At 40.2% G+C, this 22,126-nt stretch overlaps 1 protein-coding gene across 4 annotated transcripts in view; it reads left to right on the forward strand.

Annotated features, from left to right (window-relative positions):
• Positions 1–22,126, forward strand: part of LOC107749771 (transcription factor COE3) — a 110,466-nt gene that overhangs the window by 15,812 nt on the left and 72,528 nt on the right. For all 4 annotated transcript variants that reach the window (XM_016564942.1, XM_016564943.1, XM_016564944.1 and 1 more), the window contains exons 3-6: positions 1,659–1,722; positions 4,485–4,540; positions 7,129–7,202; positions 12,399–12,467. In XM_016564942.1, the coding sequence (XP_016420428.1) occupies positions 1,659–1,722; positions 4,485–4,540; positions 7,129–7,202; positions 12,399–12,467 (263 nt within the window). The remainder of the gene's footprint in view (positions 1–1,658; positions 1,723–4,484; positions 4,541–7,128; positions 7,203–12,398; positions 12,468–22,126) is intronic.

A 22,126-nucleotide genomic window follows, 5' to 3' on the forward strand; every position in this document is an offset into this window, starting at 1 on the left:
AATTTGAATTTATTATAAAATATCCAGCTTTTCTAACAGAGGATTGTTGATTGGCTTTTTTTTTTTGTTTTTTTTTTTGCTCCATGTTATTTTATTTTTTGTTTATCGTTTGAGTGTGATTCTCAGGATCAGCATCATGGGAATAAATCTCACTCTTTCCCAAAGCATCTACTATTCTACTCTAAATATCGGCCTTTTCAAGGTCCCGCAAACTCCATTCTGGAGTGTAGTCATGTGTTTGTACCTGATAGCCCTGCGGTGTGTTTCGGAGGGTAGTCCTGCTCACCCTGTGGTGTGTGTGTCGGGGGGTTGTTCTCAGTAAAAGGTTATAGAGAACAGCTCCGCCCACGAGTCATACGGGACGGGGTCCAGCTGGCACGGTCAGTGCTCTGTCCTCGCTGTCTGCTCACCTCCGGCATAACCCCTGCCCAGCACCACCCCCCTACACTCCTCCACTCCACTCTGGGTCGCTGCCAAGACGCTACCATTAAACTTGGCAGTGAGGAGATAGAGAAAGACTGACATCAAGTGTGGGTGTGTCGTGTTCCTGCGTCTCATTGTATTGATGTCACATTAGGGTAAAATAACTCACCTGAAGCCTGGATGTGATGTTTAAATGTAAACCTCACACTTAGTCCAAAGAGTGAAACCAAACTATGCTTACATTTGGATGCGCTGCAGTTCTTTTGCTGGAATTATTAGAAAGTGAATGACTTTGTATTTCTCAACAGAGATTTTAAGTAAGCCTTCAAACAAACTTTCACATTTTTAAAAATTCAAATTTTTATTGGTTTCATAAAAGCACTCCTTTGGTAACTATATAGAAATTTACATTACTGTTCGAAAGTTAGGGGTCAGTAAGATTTTAAATTTTTTTTTGGAAGGGAATTAATTCTTTTTTTCAGCAAGGATGCATTAAATTGATCAAAAGTGACAGTAAAGACTGTCAGTTGAAGGATTTCTATTCCAAATAAATGATGTTCTTTTGAACTTTCTGTGTATCAAAGAATCCTAAAAAATGTAACATGGTTTCCACAAATAAATTTAGCAGCACATTTTAACATTGATAATAGTAAGAATTGTTTCATGAGCAGCAAATCAGTGTATTAGAATGACTTCTGAAGGATCATGTGACACTGAAGACTGTAGTAATGATGCTGAAAATTCAGCTTTGATCACAGAAATAAATTGCATTTTAAAATATTTTATGAAAGAAAACAGCTATTTTAAATTGTAATAAAAATTAACAATATTGCTGTATTACTGTACAATTTTATTGTATTTTAGATCAAATAAATGCAGACTTGGTGGGCATTAGAGACTTTTTTTAAAAAACATTAAAAATGATTACCGACCCCAAACTGATGATCGGTGTAAAGATGTATAGAACAAGTATATAGAAAAATGGGTAGTCAAACCCAAATAAATAAAACATATAGTTGTGAATGTCTTTAGTTGTAGTTTTTGCTAATTATTGTCATTGTAGCCAGGACATTGGTTCCATAATTAGCAGAGTCATTACCAGCAGTGAGTCACAATTCAGATCTGAAGGTCAACATGCTGAGATTACCTGTCTTGATGGTCAATGTTTTAATAGATGACAATTTCTTTTCATACAATTTTCATAAATTGTTCTACTTGCTTGTGCATTCTTTTAGGAATACAATGACGAGAAGACCAACAATGGCATCCACTACAGGTTACAGCTTCTCTACAGCAACGGTGAGACCCATACTGCCCCTGCAAACCCTTTCCATATCCCATCAATAACAAAGACATATTGCAAGGCAGAGCGGGGCCAACTGTTAACGATATGTAACCACAATCATGCAACTTGTCTCATCACATCTGGGAGAGTATTTGAGAGCTCCATCTGTTTACCCTGAGAGGAGTTCATGCTGTTGAACACATTTGCCACCCTTTCACAGTTTACGCTCATGTCTAATGTCATTCCACGCTACTCACCCACACAGACACATTAAACAAGGCCTCATTTGGGCTCTTAGTTCTTAGTAAAGTACACACAGACTGGCTACATTAAGAGTAGGTGCTATGTTACACTTGTCATTATTAATGATTTAAATTGTTTATATATAAGTTGTTTAGAAATTGTTAAATTGTTTATATATAAATATATATGTATACACACACACACACACACACACACACACAACCATTTAAAAGTTTGCCTATGAATTATTTGTAAAAATAAATTATTTAATTAAATTAATAGCAATGATCCAATAAATTGATCAAGTGTGACTGAAGACATTTAGACATTTTACAATGTTAGACATTTTACATATTACAGTATTTTTTAAATATTGATAATGAGCAGCAAATCAGCATGTTAGAATTATTTCTGAAGGATAATGCGACACTGAAGCCTGGAGTAATGATTTTGAATATTCTATATCTATTGAATATTTTATATCTCTTAGGGGGGCAATAGAGGTAATAGAGGGCAATGATGGTAATATTTTCAAGTGAACGCTCGAAATACATTATTTAGGCAACACTTTACAATAATTAACTAACACGTTAATACACTTTAATACATTAACTAATATTAACTAATCAAACCTTATTGTAAAGTATTACAATTATAGCATATATATGTTCACAAAAACACTGTTAAATTAAACAGAAAAGCAAGCAGGTGTGCATGATTTGGCGTTGCAGCCAATATAAATAATGACCTTTCCTTACCTAAATCCTGCGTTTGGACCAGGCTCGGTTGCAGAATCACGTCTGTGCTTCTGAAATTATTATGTTTTTCTATATAGTGTAGTAGTTAGCTATCTCTGTGTCGTACGTGGCCGCTTGTCAAGCATGAAAAACACAAGTTTTATTTAAATTCTGAATATATTATCGTATACAGAATGCAAAGAGTGCTCCCTTTAAATTTATTAAAAACTGTCACTCATTCATCAAGATCTCACAAAGTTCCAAAAATAAACAACCAAACAAAAAAACAATGAACGTGACTACATAATGAAACTTTTTTAATGTCTTTGTTAGAAAGAAGTTACGAGCATGATAGAACTCAGCACTGGACAAAAAACGATGACTGGAGCGGTGAGTGCGTGGATTCCAACCTAAATACCTCTGATTGGCCACTGCGTTTTAGAAACCAACAAACATGTCTGTGATTGGCTACATTGCTCACCTCTGAGAAAATGCATTGTAAAATCATTTGACGCTTTACTTCGTAGACATCCTTAATCGCTAATAACTCCATTCTGCTCTCTGTTGTTCTATTGTCGGTGTTTCTTTGTCTGAATACGGCACTTATCACATGCTGTGTGGTATCGGCGTTTGGTATCGGGGCATTTTAACGAGTACGAGTATGAGTACAAGAGCTCAGTATCGGGCCTAATTACGAAGAAAACAGATCCTAGACCAGGGGTTATGGGCAACTTTTCCATCTAAAAGCAATCAGAAGCAACAGCAGGCAGTTGTATGAGTAAGACTATTATACACGCTAAACTCAAGTCCGACCGTCCCCCTCGGTCCGAAGGGGGGCACAGGGATGTCCGTGTGGGGGCCAAGCCCCCCCGGCCCCCCCTCTGGCGCCAGGCCTGTTTAATGTCTTCTGAATTCATAACTTTGTGTGAGGCAGGACGCCATTAATGAGAGATGTAGAGATATTCAATTCACAAACAAATCATTCTTTTGTGTGGGATTCTTTCAATGAATCAGTTCATCCTGTTCACAAAACCAGACTGATTTGTTCATGAATCTGACTGATGCATTCAATTAGGGTTTGGAACGACATGAGGGTGAATAAATGAAGTGAGCTACTCCTTTAACATACATTTAAATAGTTACAAATACCACCTTGAAAATTTAAAATCAAAATGTAAGTTTTTATAAAGTGTGTCTCAACATGTATGGTATAGGAAGAGTTGGAACCAAAGTCTCAGTACAAGATTGTTCTCTTCTCCTGCTCTAATGATTACAGCTAGTGGTGAATGATTTGTCTGTAGATGTGGATTCTCTGTCATCCACCAGACAGCAGGGCAGGAGAAAAGTGAACTCTCACACTTTAAGATGGGAAAATCATAAATAGTAGAAAAACTCAGAAGCTGAGCCAAGTTTGTTTTTGCTAAGAAGCATTAACGGAATAGCTCAGTCAGCATGACAAGCATAACAGAATGCGCATAAACATACTGTAGGGAAAAGAATAATAAAACAAATTAATTTCCAAGACTTTCCATAAGAAATGGGTCCCTTTATGTAGACTTTTCAAAATAATTGGGCTTTGCGTTTGGGACAGGCTTTCTGTTCTGTTTGCTCAAAGAGCCTTTTAATTTGAACACACTTGATTCTATTAGTATTTGTGTTGAAATATGGCACATTAGATTTTTTTTTATCATGCAACTGAGCAGGATTTTATTATATGCAGAGCATAGGAGAACATTTTGTTTACGAGATGCATGTTTTTGTGTCTAATGTAAATTTATTCCATTTTAAACCTCCAGGTATCAGGACAGAACAGGATCTGTATGTTCGATTAATAGACTCCATGACTAAACAGGTAAGTGCGGTTTGTTTGTTTTTTTCTTTGAAATTATTTACACCTTTATAACTCAAATGAAAAGGCTACTATAGTATGCCTATACTATAAGTATATACATCATTACAAATCTCAACTGCTTGATTGTTATATTGCCATTGTATATTAATATTTTTATATATTTATTTTGTCACAAAATGTAACTATATTACCCAGCTCTTTATATAAAGTTTGATATACAAGTATGTCCAACTTTATCCACATACATATAGTATACTCACATAAAGAGATATGTATACTATATAGTGATATAGCAAATCTCAACTGATTGATTTCTTTATTTTGTCGTAAAATGTAACTATATTATTACCCAGCTCTTTATATGTAGTTGAATATATAGTACTTCCTACTTTACTGCATAGATATATTCACGTAAAGCAATGTATACTATGTAACAAATCTCAACTGCTTGAAAGCTTATATCGTCTCAAAATGTAAACTATATTATCGCCCAGCTCTAATCTGTTAAATGAGACTATAGATTATGAAGATATCATAATAAAAATAAATAAACGAATAAATAAATAATAAATAAATAATAAATACATTTAACTTGACTAAAAGTGCATGTGCTGGACACTGCACACAAATAAAAGTCCCATTAGAGATGCCTCTCATACTCTCAACTCAGTCCTGCACCTGCGTTCTTCATTCCGTCATGAAATGGACCAGATTTCAACCCCCACCCCGGTCTTCGTATGGCTTATCCTTTCCTCAGCCCAGCAGGTCCCACTGTCACTGTGTGTCAGCCTTTCTCAGATCAATATGGCAACCAGTTCCTCGACAAAGCATCAACCCTGGAGACCAATCAATAGGCCTTAATGTAGCTGCAGAGCCGACACACTGGAGACAATAATCCTCCCGACGACAAAAAAGGGCTGTTGTTGTGCGCGCCTGTAAAATCCTTCCCCCCCTACCAGCGCACACAGGCTTTACATATGTGCATCAACAGCAAAGCTGCAAATATCGATAGAGAACAACCCGTTTTTTTCTTCTAATTGAGAATATGAGCGAGAAGGCTCTTAGTTGAGTTAAGCCGCCTCCAATTTGAACGTTTCCCCAAAATTAATTTAGTGAAATAGTTTTGTACTGCTAATCGAAATATTTCTTGTAAGGTGAGATGACTTAATTAAGGTACCAGTAAAGAGCGTGTTTGGAGTTCATGGAAGAGTTGTAACACTATTCCATATCGCTGGAGTCAGACGTGCTTGAAGAACCAGGGTGGGGCCACTACCTTGGCGCCAGCGATGTGAATCAAGAACGATGATATATAAATATCGACCCGATCCACCTCCCGACCCCCACCGATCCCAAATCCCCTCCCCCTTCGACAAAAATGGAGGATGGTGATGAAGAGGAAGATACTTTCATAGGCAGCAGAGAGAAAGATCAATAATGTAGAAGTGGTCGTTATACTAAAAGTATTGTTCCCTAGGGCGTTGGGTCAACCCTGTCTGGCCGACTGACCAGAGTCGGGTAAGATGGAGGATAGTTTAAGGTGGATTGTGTTGTGCGTTCTTTATGTGTGTGTGTTTATGATGGATTCATCTTCACTGGTGATGGGGATGAGGTCTGGTAGGAAGGGGGGTGAGTCCTTTAACTTCCTTGATATGCACCGATCATCCGTCATTCAGGCCAGGCATGACAGCCCGATGACGGATGCCTGGGAGGAGGGCTCTCTTTTGGGGCCTGGCTGGCCATCTGGCTGCTCGGGGTGGATGCTGATGGGGAGAACGGGAAGATTGTTACTCCACATGAGCCCCAGCAGAGTCTGGACCCCCCTCAGATTGCTGCATACGTCCAGCCGCCGTTGACCAGATTTAGCTTTTAGCATATGTTAAAGTTGTCAGCATGCTTCGAACCAAAAACATGACTAATGACCAGGTGTCAGCATCCTGAACATCTTGAGCAATATCTGGTTTCGGGATGAGCTAAAGGAGGAATTTGGTCAAGTCACAAAACAAGAGGATTGAATAAATTGATCAAATGTGACAATAAAGACATTTATAATGTTACAAATGATTTCTATTTCAAATAAATGTTCTCATTATGAATTTTCTCCTCATCAAAGTATTTTGAAACGGTTTCCACAAAAATATTAAGTGGCACTGTTTTCAACTGTTTTCAATATTGATGATAATAAATGTTTCTTGATCACCAAATCAGCATATTAGAATGATTTCTGCAGGATCATGTGACACTGAAGATTGGAGTAATGACTACTGAAAATGTAGCTTTGCCATCACACAAATAAATTACATTTTAAATTATAGTAAAATAGAGAAGTTTTTAGTTTTTAAATTGTAATAATATTTCACAATATAAATGTTTTTACTGTATTTTTAATCAAATAAATGCAGTCTTGGTGAAACTTCTTTCAAAAACATTTACAAATCTTACCAACCCCAAACTTTTGAACAGTATTGTATTTTGAGGTAAACACATTCAAAGCACTACTGGGGCAAGTTGTCACATTGCATTAAATTAACTTTTTTTCCCCAAACAATAATTGTGGAAAGCATGAATTTGTCTCTCTTTCTTCCTTATAGGCAATCCTTTATGAAGGCCAAGACAAAAACCCAGAGATGTGTCGCGTTCTCCTCACCCATGAGATCATGTGCAGGTCAGTTCATATTTACCTCTCATTTTTTATAAGAACAACCTGAGACTTCTATAACAAACACAGCTCTGCTCATATTCGAAGCACTAACATATTGAAGACAACGTAACATGCAGTTTTTGAAGTATCTTTTAATGCCTTATTAATTCCTTTTTTATTATTTAACATGAAAAAATGTATTACGCCTCATATTACGGATCATGATTCAGTATCACTATGTGAGAGAGACTTTAGAAGAACATTAACATATGGTTTGGGAGTTCAGCTCACGGGTGTACCGCAGGGTTGCATAGGTGGGCCTACATGATCCTTCCCGCTCCACTGTGAAGTCCTACAGGGCTTTCCTCATTACATTGACCTTAATGCAGTGTAATTATGGGTTCACAGTGGGCTTGCATGGCTGGAGGCCTGGATAGAGGTGTATTGTCCATGAATTTTTGCCTGATGGCCGTTGGAGGGGGCTGAGGATCTGTAGGGAAGCGGTGCTGGGGGGTCGAGGAAGTTAAGGGGGCTCAGAAGCTGGTGTCTTGGGTAACGGGGGGCTAACTTAGAGTTAATAATGTAGTGAAGGGAAATGATGGGGCTTCGTTGGGCACCCAAGGGCCGGTGGGAGATGCAAATCCTCCAATAGAGTGTAGCAGTGATTATATATTTTTGTAGGCCAGCCCTAAAGTTAGCATCACCCCGGCTCCCTCGACAAAAACCTAATAAGATTTTTCCATTGGCTTTTGGATGATTGCAGAAAATAAGCTCTGTGACCAACAAAAGTTTATGATTCTTACACGTTTTGTTCGTCATGATAATATTCACAATTGGACACAGTTTTTATGAATTTTGAAGGCTAAATACAGTTGCCAAAAGTAAAAAGCCAAACGTAGACTATAAACGAACTACACCACGGTTGCATGACTTCAACATCACAATCATTAAGCTGACAGCTATTTTAGTCTTTATTTAAAACACATTTTCCCTGAAAGTTTGAGTTAGAATAGTTTGCAAGAGTGCAATTATAAACAGTGAGGCTGTAAAAATGGGCTAGTGCGTAGATGAGTTTTCATGTTCGGTTTGATGATGTTTATTGTCTCCAACAACCTCTGTAGTTCCATTTAGCCACTTGTTAGCATCCACCTTTTTCAACACAAGTAAAGTCACAAGGGGTAATACTGGTATAGTGTATGTTGAAGAATAAAACTTGAAAATATCTTGAGCTTGTGTTAACCACAGACCTTATTTCAGGCATTTAACCAAAAACCCATTTAAAAAGCCCACTGACTTTTGAACAATGGACCCGGAAGTACTAAAATGGCAACTCTTTTACGGATTTTGGCTTACAAAAATACGTCATCCCTGAAACACTCTATCTGGCTAGAAGAAGAAAAATGACTACCGATGCACTTCACATCCGATATTTTTTATATATTTAATGCTAATGTTCTTTGCTTTGCTCTTACAGAGATTTGCCAAGAACAGAGACAGTCAATTATTATGTGGAGCCTGTCGAGTTATTAAAGTGTTGATGGGAATTTCAACACATTTTGAATCATTAAGATGGACTTTGCTAATTATGTTCATCACAGAAGTGATTCCATCTGGCTGCCACCAGCGCTACATAAATCTAACAAACGCTTCACCCTATAAAGTGGACATCATCACTTCCAGAAAACTCACCTGTTTACACCACACAGCACTGGGTGCTGGGTACTCTGTGCTATTTTCTCCCTCAAGGAACCGGGCTTTCTCAGAGATGATTTCGATTCAGGTTCCATTTCCATAATGATGGCTCAGTTTGAGTCGGTCATTATGTGATTGAGTGTGATTATTAACTGCCTCCCCTGATGAATGGTGTGTTTCCATTCGCTAATGAGAGCGAGATGAAAGATATTTCCCCTGTCTCTCACTCCCAGGTGATAGAACTCTTTATCAGGGCCCTGACGGAGTCTGCCTCACCTGCAACACCCATCAACAGACTGAAAGCACAGCAGCTGTTCATGGCAAACTTGATGTTCTTGTCCCAGACGTGAGGATGAGTGTCCTATGGTCCTTTTCAGTTTTAATAAATAGTGCTTGTTTTGGAGATCATTTCCTTTGTGTGGTAAATGAGCTTAGCAAACGACTTTGACAGATTATTTGGTATCTCTTGTAAGCAGCGTTACAATATTTCCACGTGAACATCATACTTACAGTCACCAGGAACTTTAAGGAGTGTTGTTTTCAGATTTAGCTGGTTAGCATGGCCCATTTTGCCCCTGCTGGTAGACATTGTAACTACACCATCTGCTAACAGGCATCTCAATTGGAAACCATTCAAAATTAACTTATATTCGGGAGAAATCATTTATATAAAAAATGTATACAAAATTATTATATATACCAGTGTATATTACCAGTGTATGATTATTTTGGAGAGAATTTTTAATTAATTTATATTATTATTATTTATTACAATTTTCCTGTCAGTTGCTTTTGGCATCATATATAAAATAAATAATAGATAGATAAATAAAATAAAATAAATCATAAATAATAGATATATCCATCTATCTATCTATCTATCTATCTATCATTTTATGTTGGTTTTAATTTGGTAATGGGTCAATGGGTTGATTAAATGTACATTTTTACCAAACAAATAACAGTGATTTTTTTATGGGTTGAAAAAAAATTGTCCCTTTAAAAATAATTAAAAATTAAAATAATTACAATTTAATTTAAAATATTTAACTCCGTAATGTGTGCTCTATAATGTACTATAGGAAGTAATTTATCATGGGACAGGACTTGGTCTGCCTTTAACCATTCAAGGTCCTTCCTGCTCATCCCAATGACTTGAAACTGGCACTTCAGAGTCTCCAAATGAGGCATCACGGCGGTTTGTTGGCATGGCGCATCTACAGAATCATGGCGCACGGTGCACAGTGGGCACGGACTGGTCTTTGTCCGCCAGTCTGGATGAGGATGTTGTGTTGGAGAGCTCTGCCATCGGCTCTCACCCTCCAGTCAGGCAGCCTGGTGCATATGATTAGCCCTGGCCGCATCCTCTCTGTGCCTGGCTGGGTAATTACAACACTTGCCCTTTGAAAACAAGCCCTCTATTGACATCCATTCTCTCTGTCCTTCTCTATCTTTTCATGTCTTATCTTACTCCTTCAGCATGTTCCACTTTATCTGATGTTAGTCTTAAGATTCCCCAGGGAAGCTTTGAAGGCTGTTTTTTATATAAGCTCCACTCTGATATTGTGCTCTCATCCGATAAACCCACCTTTCTAGTTTTTGAGTGAATCTACTTCAGGATACCAGAGGTCTGTCTGATGGACTAGTAAGGGCCACGGTAGAGATAGCAAGCTGAGTAGGTAGCTCTTAAAGCATCTGTTCCTCAATCTATGACTAATCAGTAGGAGTGACCAGAGCCGGTGCCTCTGTACAGGAGCACTGCTTGTCCTGTGCTCATTTTAGGGGTTTGAGCTTGGAGGAGCCGCATTTGTTTTCGTGGTTCTGGCCCTTCATCATTAGCCGAGCCAGGGCTAGCCTGCTCAGACCCTGGAGGGAATGCCATTAAGGCCACATTATGGACGCTCCGCCAAGGTTTGTTTTTGCGAACGGGGGCCCGGGACTCCCTCCGGACCTGGCTGTGCTCCTGGGGTCCAGTTTGTTTATAACACTTCTTTCGCAGTTTGAGGAGGTTGTCACCACAGCCTCACCATTGGGTTTCCAATGCTAATTGGTCTCCTGGAAGTTTGCTAATGGTTCCAAGTAGTGGGGGAATAAATTATAGTGGCGCGCTCTATGGCAACAGTCACACACACAAAGAAAAGGAAAACAACGAATGGTTCTTGTTTTTTCAGGTTCTTAAAGATCAAACAATGTGATAAATGATTCATAAAGTCAGATCGTTTTGCATTCAGTGGCTCTAAGTGAGGATTATTTGTCAAATGGCAATCTAATGCATGACAGCATGAAGCAAGTAGGATGAATATATCAGGAGTCTTAGTGGTCGGAAAAATCGATACAATATGATTTGAAGTTATTGCTTAGCTAATCTTAGTCGAGGGTAATGATTTTTTTGTTTCGGCATCTACTTCATCATTTCATCAAACTGTGTAGAGAAAAATGGAACAGATACTGCAACTCAGTGTCTCCCGCTCTGCTATTCATGAGCCACACTGCTTCATGATTAATTTCGATTATGCTTAGTCATTATTCATAAAAATACCTTTTTTTCTCTTTAAATTATATTATATTAAAGGAATATAAATTGAATATGTATTTAAATATTTTTATTTAAATATATTGTATTATAATGTTTACATGTAATAATATAGTATGTACTAGAATTATTTAGTATATTGATAGTCCAAAATTCTTAGGGGTATCCGTGTCTCTTGCTGTGAGAACTCAATCCTGCAGGAAACACTACTGCAAAAATATTTCTCTTCTGACTGATGATCTCAAACTGATGAGATTAAACTTAATTGGAACCATTTTCACAAAGCAGGCGGCACCAGTGGTCGCACCAGTTTGGTTGGCAAGGGGTGAATGGGCTAGGCGGGATGTATTTAGAGGAACCACATGCCACCAGATGAGATGCCAGCCTGGGGCGAGGGCATGGGCAAGGGCAGAGGTGATGACAGTGTTGGAGAGGAGCATTTGGGAGAGAGCCGCTGCACCAGGACTTCTCTGGGTGCTGTCCAAACTGTCAGAGGCTGGCTGAGTGACCTTGGCGGGGGCCCAGCCCAGCTGGAGCACAGGGCGAGAGGAGAAAGAGGGCGACCTGTCAGGCAGCCACCAGCTTGAGAAAGACTTGCCGGTCACCACATAGCTCCATCCCTATCTCTAAAAGAACACAGCAGAGCTTTTCTTCTAAGCATGAAAGCAAATCTTAGAACTCTTTTTTTGTACACTCATACATAAATCTGTGGTAATTGGGCATTTTTTTGTTGTCCTTTTTCTTTGGTTCCAATTCAAGTCACTATCAAATTCTGTATTTATAAAATCTAACTGAACATCAAGCTGCTTGACTAAAGATACAGTCAAATACTGTGTTGCTCTCTAAAACAATAGTAAACATAAATTAATATTATATATATATATATATATATATATATAAGAGGTAGCAGTTGCCAATATCAAACCCAAAAACATTCCAATATCGATCCAACCCTATTAGATAGACATGTAACTTATGTCTTTTATTCATTTCAGCCGGTGTTGTGACAAGAAGAGCTGCGGGAACCGAAACGAGACGCCATCTGATCCTGTCATCATCGACAGGTAAGAGCATCTTCTATCTTCCTCTTGCCCTCCAAAATGGAAAGACATCTGCATCTACAGGCATCTGGATATTTTATTAATGTGCATTTTGGGGATCAAATCCCACAACAGGACATAATCAGCCTTGCCGCCAAGTGAGCGAAAGACAGTGTGTGTAGACTTGCTCCTCTTGACAAATGCAGCTCTCACAGCAATCACATTTTGAATTCTGAAACATTTAGAGATATTGAATATATTGCATAATTCCCATCAATTTAGCTTTTTCTCATGGGTTAATGCTACATGTTTTTAGTTTTAGGATTGCTAACTGCTTATTCTGTTCTCAATACCGTCTCTCAAACTCTTTACCCTGTTGACTGGACTTCTACACGCTAAAAGCGTCTGTAGGGAGGTTTTGTAATGACTGAAATGAAGTGGATGTGATTGTGTGAGAGAGTGTGCACTTCCAAACAGGACAGCAGTGAGAGTGTCCTCTTAGGGCACAGGGGTCATTACCAAATCCATGTTGGCTCGTTAGACTGGCCTTGGAGCGTATCCAGCGGACAGAAGTGAAGGGAGCCGGAAATCAGTGACCCACCCTCTTTCTCCACACACACACACACACTTACAAAAGCGTGTACGCACAACCACACACTAAATCTTCTCACCTCTAGCTGCCATGGAGTGCATCTGATTGGTGTAAGGTCCGAACCTGCAGAGATGATGTCACCTTTTCATGCTCACGGTGTCGTTTATGGAATGTACCATTATTTAGCCGCTCAGTAAATGACAAAACCCTGCAGCCATTATAGCAGCCGCACCAGCAAACAAACTACCAATAATGCCAATTTACTAACAACCAACGGGGCGAGAGAACCATCAAAGGCGCGACAAAATACGACAAAAGTGTGCACGAGAGCGTTTGAATTTTTCATCTCTCTACAATGAGGCTGATATTGCCGTCTAAAATGTTTCCTCTGGGAGTAGTCGGAATGAATGGCGCTACGTGGGGGCTGAATCGCTGATGTCTAGCGTGTGTGTGCCAGCCACTTCCGAACTCCTCATTACGCTGACCAAAACCCATTCTAAAGTGTTTACGGATGACAGCAGATGCATGTGATTTAAGACCGACCGGCCCATACGACTGCATTTTAGCGCCCTATTAAGATGGGCAGTATTTATAGGAGCGCCGCCCTGAGCTCCTTAAACTAACAGATAAATCAGTTCGGTGCGAGGGACGGCTGCCGGTCCACCATGCAAATCAGCTGTAGCGCCCGTCACTGTAAAAGGCTTAATGACGGCCATTCATCCTGCCCTCCACAGTCTCTACCTTTGTTTCAAGCACAGATCTGATCTGTAAATCAAGACCTGCTGCGCATGGCTGTGTGGCCCCATGCATCACAAATAAGAGCCCTCGCACGCACACGTGCACGCTTGCACGCTTGCATTAAAACAACCAGACCTGGTGGCGTTGGAAAGAAACATTTTTCACGCCTGCCTCTCCGTTAGTTTGGTCTCATCAGTTTTGCCCCATTGATCGTGATGTTTACCGCTAATGGGGACGATAAACAACAACAAACAAAGAGCTTCACTTGATTCTTTTTGATTTCGGCCCATTATTATCTGTCATGGGAAATAAGGCAATTACGGTGACACAGTCACTTCCTGTCCTGTTCCAGCTTCGTAAATGTCTATTCTCGAGTCCACTTAGTTAGGGGTTAAGTATGGGTCAGAAAGGTCAGGGGTCGTATCTCATGACCCCTTTACTTACACAAACTGGGAAGCATTACATGCATTTGCAGATCAAGAAGTGCTCAGGCAAGAGTAAAGTGAAATATTGCTGTGCGAGCTTTAAAACAGGTGTTAGTACAAGCTCATATTGCAATTAGATCGTCCAGAGAGTTCTCTTAGTTGGGCAATAAATTGTGCAGTGCTGTCAGTGATTATAGCAGGATGGGGGGAGTTTGGTCTAATTACCTCCTTTTGCCTCCCACCCATCCAGCCTCAAGCATGATCGTCATAATTTGCTTCTATGCTTTTCATTTTGAGTCATGCACAAGGAGTGAAGCATTGAAATGAGACCATAGATAAGGGTTAACATCCATTTGCATGTGACCTTCCTGACCTTTGCTCCATGTCTGTGTTCACAAAGTGTCTCTCCTCTTGTGTCTTTATCAGGAAGGCATGTTTTCATGAAGGTCCTGTATGGCACAGATCAGTAGATGTGTGAAAGAGAAGATAAAGACTTCTTGAGACGTGCGTTTTAAAGGGGTCATATGATGTTGCTAAAAATAACATTATTTTGTGTATTTGCTGTAATGAAATGTGTTTATGCGGTTTATTTTCCACATACTGTACATTATTGTTTCTCCTTTATGCCGCGCCTTTCTGAAACGCGTCGATTTTTACAAAGCTCAACGGTCTGAAAAGCGAGGTGTGCTCTGATTGGCCAGCTATCCAGTGCGTTGTGATTGGCCGAATACCTCAAGCGTGTGATGTAATATTGTTTTATGTGCAGTGAGGCCCAACGGTCTGGGACAACATTGTAAATCTTGGAGTAAAAAATAATTTTAAAATAAATAAACAATGTATTGGGTTTTAATTTTAAGGGTAATAATGATAATTTTTGACATTGAACATATTAACTCTTTTGTACAAGTCAATTTATTTTACAATTTAATGTTTTACACAAATTGTTAAACTGATAATATGATTTGTAATAAAAAAGGTAAAAAAAAGTTTTTACATTTTACTATATATATATATACACACACACACACATATATATATATATATATATATATAATATGTGTGTATGTTTGCGTTAAGTGTATGTTTTCTTATGCAGTGAGGCCCAAAAGTCTGAGACCACACTGAATATCTGGGAGTAAAAATACATTTTAAAAGAAATAAACAATAAAATAAATTCAAGGTTAATAATAAAATATTTGTTATACATTTATTTTTTGAAAGCATTTTATTTACACCTTTTTATAAATCTGTACATTTTTAAATATATTTCTATAAATAAAAATGCTGATAGTACAGAATAGAAGCTTTTTTACTAACGGTCCTTCCCTTTGCGTGATTATTTATATGTGTGCTTATGTCAGAACTTAATGTCACAATTCGCTGGAGCACTGGCACAAGGAAACGAGGAGATTTCACAGAACGAGAGTCTTTTAATGATCCAAATGGGAGACACAGAGCACAAGGATGACGTTCACAACAAGACCCGACAAGGAAACATGAGGCAGACTACACATTTATACTAAACTTAACGAGGGACAGACAGGTGCGGGGAATCAACTAATAATGAGACAACGAGAACAGGAACACGACCAAATAAGGGAACACAGAAACAGAAACAGGGGCAAAACAGGTCCATAATCCTGACATATCGTCAGGAATGGGTGGGAACTAAGGAGGCGGCTCAGGAGGAGGACGGACACCCGGGAGGGGGCTGGCAGACAGAGACCAGGGAGGCGACGAAGGAGGGAGGAGCCAGGGAGGAGACAGGAGGGGCCCGGAGCAGGAGGAGCACAGCAGGACCCAGGCCACAGCCATAACCACGGCCAATGGTGGAGCCGAAGGAGGGAGGAGCCATGGAGGAGGAATGGCCGCCGACTCCAGGGGGCTGACCAACGGCAGAGAGGGAGCTAGGAGCCATGGTGGAGCCGACGGGTCAACGGGCCGAGGTGGAGTCCGGAGCCCAGAGGCTGGAGGCGGAGTCAAGGGATACTCCGACCATGGCGACGCTGGAGGATGGCAGTCCAGCGGAGCTCGCACCGCACAGATGGTGGGCTGAGGGCGAGCAGAGGGGCTGCCAGAAGACGGCGGAGGAGGAAGCAGGAGCGGGTGGGAGGGCGGTCATTTGTGAGCCTCCGGGCTTTCAGTTCAGAACTCAGGAACGGGAGCCCTCTCCTCTTCGGTGTGGCACAGTTGCCGCGCCATACACAGCTCACCCTCAGCCACGGTGCAGGGGGTGGAGCTCCTCTCCGCGCTCACACCGCCCGCAGCTTTCTCCCTCGTGGCGGGCGCTGTTGCCGGCTCCCCCTCAGCCACGGTGCAGGGGGTGGAGCTCCTCTCCGCGCTCACACCGCCCGCAGCTTTCTCCCTCGTGGCGGGCGTTGTTGCCGGCTCACACACCTTGACTGACGTCATCAGCAGCTCTGGCTCCGTGGCAATCCTCAGCTCTGTCGCTTCGTGCGGCGATGGCTTGTCAGTCGCACTGGCGGAGTGGCACTCCACTCCACAAAGGCGGCAAAATTCGCTCGAGGACCATCTTCGAATGACAGCGCTCTGCACGTGATGTTTAAACTGGCGTCGTAGAACACACAGAGCGCGTCTTCTGGGTAGCTGGTTAGAGCAGCGAGGACCAGGAACGGTCTAGTATGGCCCTCGAGCAATCTCTCTCCCTGCTCCAGCAGGAGGAGGAGGTACTCTGGACGGGAGAGGGGATCCATGGAAAACACAACGGAAACAAAACACTGAGGGAAAAAAAGCGGAAACAAAAACGGAGTGTAGACACACTGAGGCAACTGTTTCGGTCGGGTCTTCTGTCACAATTCGCTGGAGCATGGGCACAAGGAAACGAGGAGACGTGGAGATTTCACAGAACAAGAGTCTTTTCATGATCCAAATGGGAGACACAGAGCACAAGGATGACGTTCACAACAAGACCCGACAAGGAAACATGAGGCAGACTACACATTTATACTAAACTTAACGAGGGACAGACAGGTGCGGGGAATCAACTAATAATGAGACAACGAGAACAGGAACATGACCAAATAAGGGAACACTGAAACAGAAACAGGGGCAAAACAGGTCCATAATCCTGAACACTTAACTCTATAGTTGACTGTTTGTATAGGATTACGTCTACATATATATACAAATGTGCATGAGTGCTACTCAATCTTAACCCTTTGTTTGACTGTTTGTATGCGTTAGAGCTGTGTGTGGTTGGTTGTACATATATGTGCATGTCTATGTCAGAGCTTAACCCAGTGGGGGTGGCTGCTGGTTTTTGGTTATCAGCCTCTCTGGACTCTTCCCAGCAATCGCGTTCTATTGATCGAGCTGCGTGCCCATCGGTGCCGGCCAGATTAAGAGTATAGATTTGCAATAAAAGAAGGACATTGCTGGATAGCCTGGGTAAAATTGAAAAAAATGATGAGCTCTTGGAAGTGGAGATGAGTCAGAGGCAGAAGAAGAAGGGTGTTAAAGAGGCAGATTTGATGTAAGTGTGTGTTAGAGACACATTACAGACGGATACTGTACATGTATGATATTATACACTCAGGACTGGGAAGTCTTTAATGTCCTTTAATGTGGAATATCAAGGGGAGTGATTAATCATTGATTAATCATTTTTAGAGTAATAATTTGGAGTCACTTTTAGCCATCACAAAAGCCGTGGCCACCACTGATGAAAGCTTGGCCACCCCACTCAAAACTGCAGTTTTTGTCCCTTTTTTTCTTGACAAGAAATTCATTTATTAAGATGTGGAACCGCCGTATCTCTTTATGACCACATCAAACGGGAGAATTTTCAGACGCGCACTGACGGTAGCCATTGACTTCCATAGTATTTTGTGTGTGTGCGTGTGTGTTTTATGTGTGAAATATGAATGGTGGCCCGTTTGGCTGGTTCAATAATTCAGTATATCCTGTCCCTCACAGGGGGACCCGTCTTGCCCCCCATTCCATTCTCATACACACTTATGTGGAATAGAGAATAAGAAACAAGAGTATGAAAAGAACGCTAGAAAGAGAGAGCAATTTTTGAGCATTCTGCTGTGGCACGGCTGTAGCCCTGGTGGTGGCACTCTGATAAAAACAGTGACAGATGCAGGTGAAATGAGGCCAGTCGCCATGACGATGTGAAGCGTAAAGTTCCCATAGCAATTTTAGAATGGTCATCTCTCATTAACCCTGAATCTATTGAGCCATTTTTACCCAAAGCAGCCCCATCAACTGTAGAAGTGATTGCAAACACAACCATTACAGCGCTTTTAGCCTACACTCTAAAAAGGATATTGTGTTTTTCTGCTTTTTTTCATATAGTGAAAGTAGAGAGATGACAGGAAATGATGGGAGAATGGGATAATGAAGTGTTGCGGGCCTAATTCAAACCCATACCACCCACAGAAGCACCACAGCTCAGTGTGTCTTGGGCAACGACTCTGATACATATCATATCTGACAATTTCAGCACTAATCTCGCAGCCACAACCTAATGCAAACGTGCTTTTATCTTAATCGTAACACGATGATGACCTTGAGTGGCCAACTGAGAGGATTGAAGGGAAATACGTCAGTCGCTGTTTGTGCTGTAGACCTCTCCTCTTTCATGTAGGCTATCTGTTTCAACTCTAGCTACACCAGCTACACAGCCAGGCCTGCAAATAGAAAGCCACACAACCACAAGCACCTTCCCTCTCCGCTCTGTTGTTACAGTCTCACCCTCTGCCGCACAGAAGCCTCCAACAGAAGGTTAACTCACTGTAACTTATCTGGAGCACCAACATCCTAATGGACTTGGATGTTTACTATCTTATTGTTGCAGTATCATCCATGTGTGCCACATATGAAGGCTTTCCCTTTAAAGCTGCAGAATTGTTAGTTTGTTCAATCCAAATGCATCCTGCACATAGATCCATGCTGATCATGACCTGTATGGGGCAACATGAAATTAACTGGTTTAAATCAAGTTAAAATAATAATAATAATAATAATAATATTTAAATATACTCTGTGTGTGTTTGTGTGTGTATGTGCATATATATATATATAGAGAGAGAGAGAGAGAGAGAGAGAAAGAGAGAGAGAGAGAATATACAGAATTTATTTATTTATTTAGTATCCAAATATATGTTTTTCTTTTTTGTTGCATTTTTTCATAAAATGTCTCATATAATATTTTTTTCACACACATTTTTTTTTTAGCAATTATGCAAGTTTTTGCTAAATCTTTGCTCACTGATTTAATTAATTAATTTAAAATATATATATTTTTTATTTTTTAAGTTTTAATTTTCTTTCTTTTTTTTTTTTGACTGAATAAGGGGTGTAAAAATTATCTGAAAAGTTGGGGAACACATTATAAACCATATCGTCCTGGCTAATACATGGATCATGAATATTAATTAGATTGTTTAACAACCACTCAGCAGTTCTTAATGATTTGCTGAAAGGTACAGTAAGTGTTTTAAAAGTACTTTTAACACACAGCATCTTAAAAATGTGGCTATCATGGCTTAAGCCAGTGCCTGAAAAAGCCTTGACAAATTCCTCCTCCTTACTTATAAAGTTGTCATTTTGTGCATCCAGCTACAATTTTTTCCTCACTCCAGGGTCACCTGAAATTTCAATGTGCCTTGTTGTGGTGAAACATACATATTTTGTTTCTTCTTTGCTGCTAACATTTTTTGTACATTCAAAGAGCTTTGTGCAAAAGGTCTGCACTTTTATTCACTTAAAAACAGATGAAGCAGTCGGTGAGGCTGGCAGGAGTTATAGCAGAGCGAGAGGCATCTGTAGTGCCTGTTTACTGCTCTCTATGGGGAAAGTGTTGTGTTTGCATCCAGAGCCTGAGGTGAGATGTGTCTGGGAGCCTGTGGGGCCGAGAACATTAGGCCCAGGCTTAGTCACAGCCTGCAGAACGGCCCCGGGCCCTGCAGGGATGGATGTGCTCCTGAGGGCCCACTCTGATGAAGAAAGAGAAGCAGAAAGGCAGGAATAGAAGGAGGAAGAACTCAAACAAAACAACAATTACGCATCTGTCAGTTCTTACACCATTATGCGGGGTTTCGTGCAGCTTCTTTAGGGATGCTGTTAGATGCTCGGAGCGAGATTCTCCAAACAGCCAGGTGAGCATCGCCTCCTTCCACTGAATGGCAGAGCGTGTTTGGGGTCATGGGAATCTGATCGCCCCCCTCCAGCAAGCGTGGAAGTGTTGCAGCTAAATCCACCCCTCCAGTGCCTGTCACTAATGCTAGCATTATCCCTTGCTACCCCTCTGTGAGGGAAAAGCTATCGATCGCGTCTTCCTTATCCCTCTGTCGACATATCGCTGCCCTCCTGCGGGTCTCAAAGAAAGAGCGCTGGGTGCTGTGTAATCTGGGAAAGTAAACACAGTCAGGGGCCCTCTTAGCCACGCCCCAGTATTGACTAAGATCATGTTGACTTGTCTGGGATATTGTGAACGGGGCCTGAACTCAGAGTCTAACCCATATTCTGATGCCAGAGGGGTACTGTAAATGATTTTAGACTAAAATCTCATAATTATGCTTTGTATTTTGCCTAAAACTGCCCCATAACTGTGGTAAAATCACTGTAATGATTCATATAACATCTCTAGCTACAAATAGTAGATAAAATGTGAAAGTTTTAATATCCAATATGTCCAGCCTGCTTTCTATATACTGTCTAAAAAAATTACCCAGATTTATTTTGCATTATTTTTATTTAGCTTTTTTGTTCTCATTGAATGTCCAGATATTTGACTTGTCCAGTGTCTTAAGCAAAAAAAAAAAAAAAAAGATACAATTTGTAAATTTCAATATCTAACACATCCAGCTAATGTTCTATGTTCTCTCGGATAGCTTTACCCAAATTTTTGTTGTAGGTTTTTCTCATAGAATGTCATTTTTATTTTTCCAATTAATTTTTTATGCATTTTGTTCTCTTTAAAATTAAAAATAAAAATCTTTCTAAAAAATACTAATATATAGAAGATGCACATGTGTCATCCACACACGATCATGGTAGCAAACTTATCACTAAAATAATGCAAGGAACATTAATTTAACAACATAAGATGCAACAAATCCCTAATTTGCATAACTGATAAAAATAAAAAAACTCCGAAGGAACATAATTATTTAAATAAAAAATATCAAATGTGAAGTGTTACACAGGAAATTTTGTTAAATTTGAAACTTTTGGAAATTAACTGTAAATTAACACAATTACATGAAATGCCATTAGATTTATTTTAGCTTTTACCGTAGGGAAGCTGTTAACCAATTAACAGGTTTTTACCATAGCATTTTTAGTCTTTTACTGTTAAAATTATGATTTTTTTTTTTACAAATTCTAGCAACAAATAATTGATCAAATTTGTAAATTTCAATATCCAATACGTCCACCCCACTTTCTATCTACTCTCTGATAACTTTACCCCCCTCTTACCTTAGTTACACGAACGTCTGTCCAATTAAAAACAGTCCTAACGAGGCCCTGCTGTTTTGCATCAGAGGGTATGGTGCCATGCTTCATTAAGGTGTCTCTATCCATGGTGCTGATTCTGGCTAGCAGATGTGAAGGGGGTTTGCATGCTCTTCCTTAAGCTGCTGAAAGGGTAGAGCAGTCCTGTCGCCCCATGGAGATCCAGATCAGCATGGGGCTCTGTGCAGGTCATGGTCCGGTCAAACTGCAGATGTTCTCGAGAGGTGCTCACATATAAGGGTTTTGAATACAGAATGCCTGTGCGGTTAAACATATCAAATTTAGTATTGACTTAAATCTAAATCATAGTATATATTCTGCCTTTCTTTTAGGGTCTTGTCATTTTAGTAAGCATTTTAGTTTTATGTCATTTATGTCACCAGATGCAACTTTTTTATTTATTTATTTTTTGTCCACATTTAAAGTGACCTCCTCCCCCCCCC

Source organism: Sinocyclocheilus rhinocerous, unplaced genomic scaffold (assembly GCF_001515625.1).
Source record: "Sinocyclocheilus rhinocerous isolate Xijiao unplaced genomic scaffold, SAMN03320098_v1.1 scaffold860, whole genome shotgun sequence".
Lineage (NCBI taxonomy): Eukaryota > Metazoa > Chordata > Actinopteri > Cypriniformes > Cyprinidae > Sinocyclocheilus > Sinocyclocheilus rhinocerous.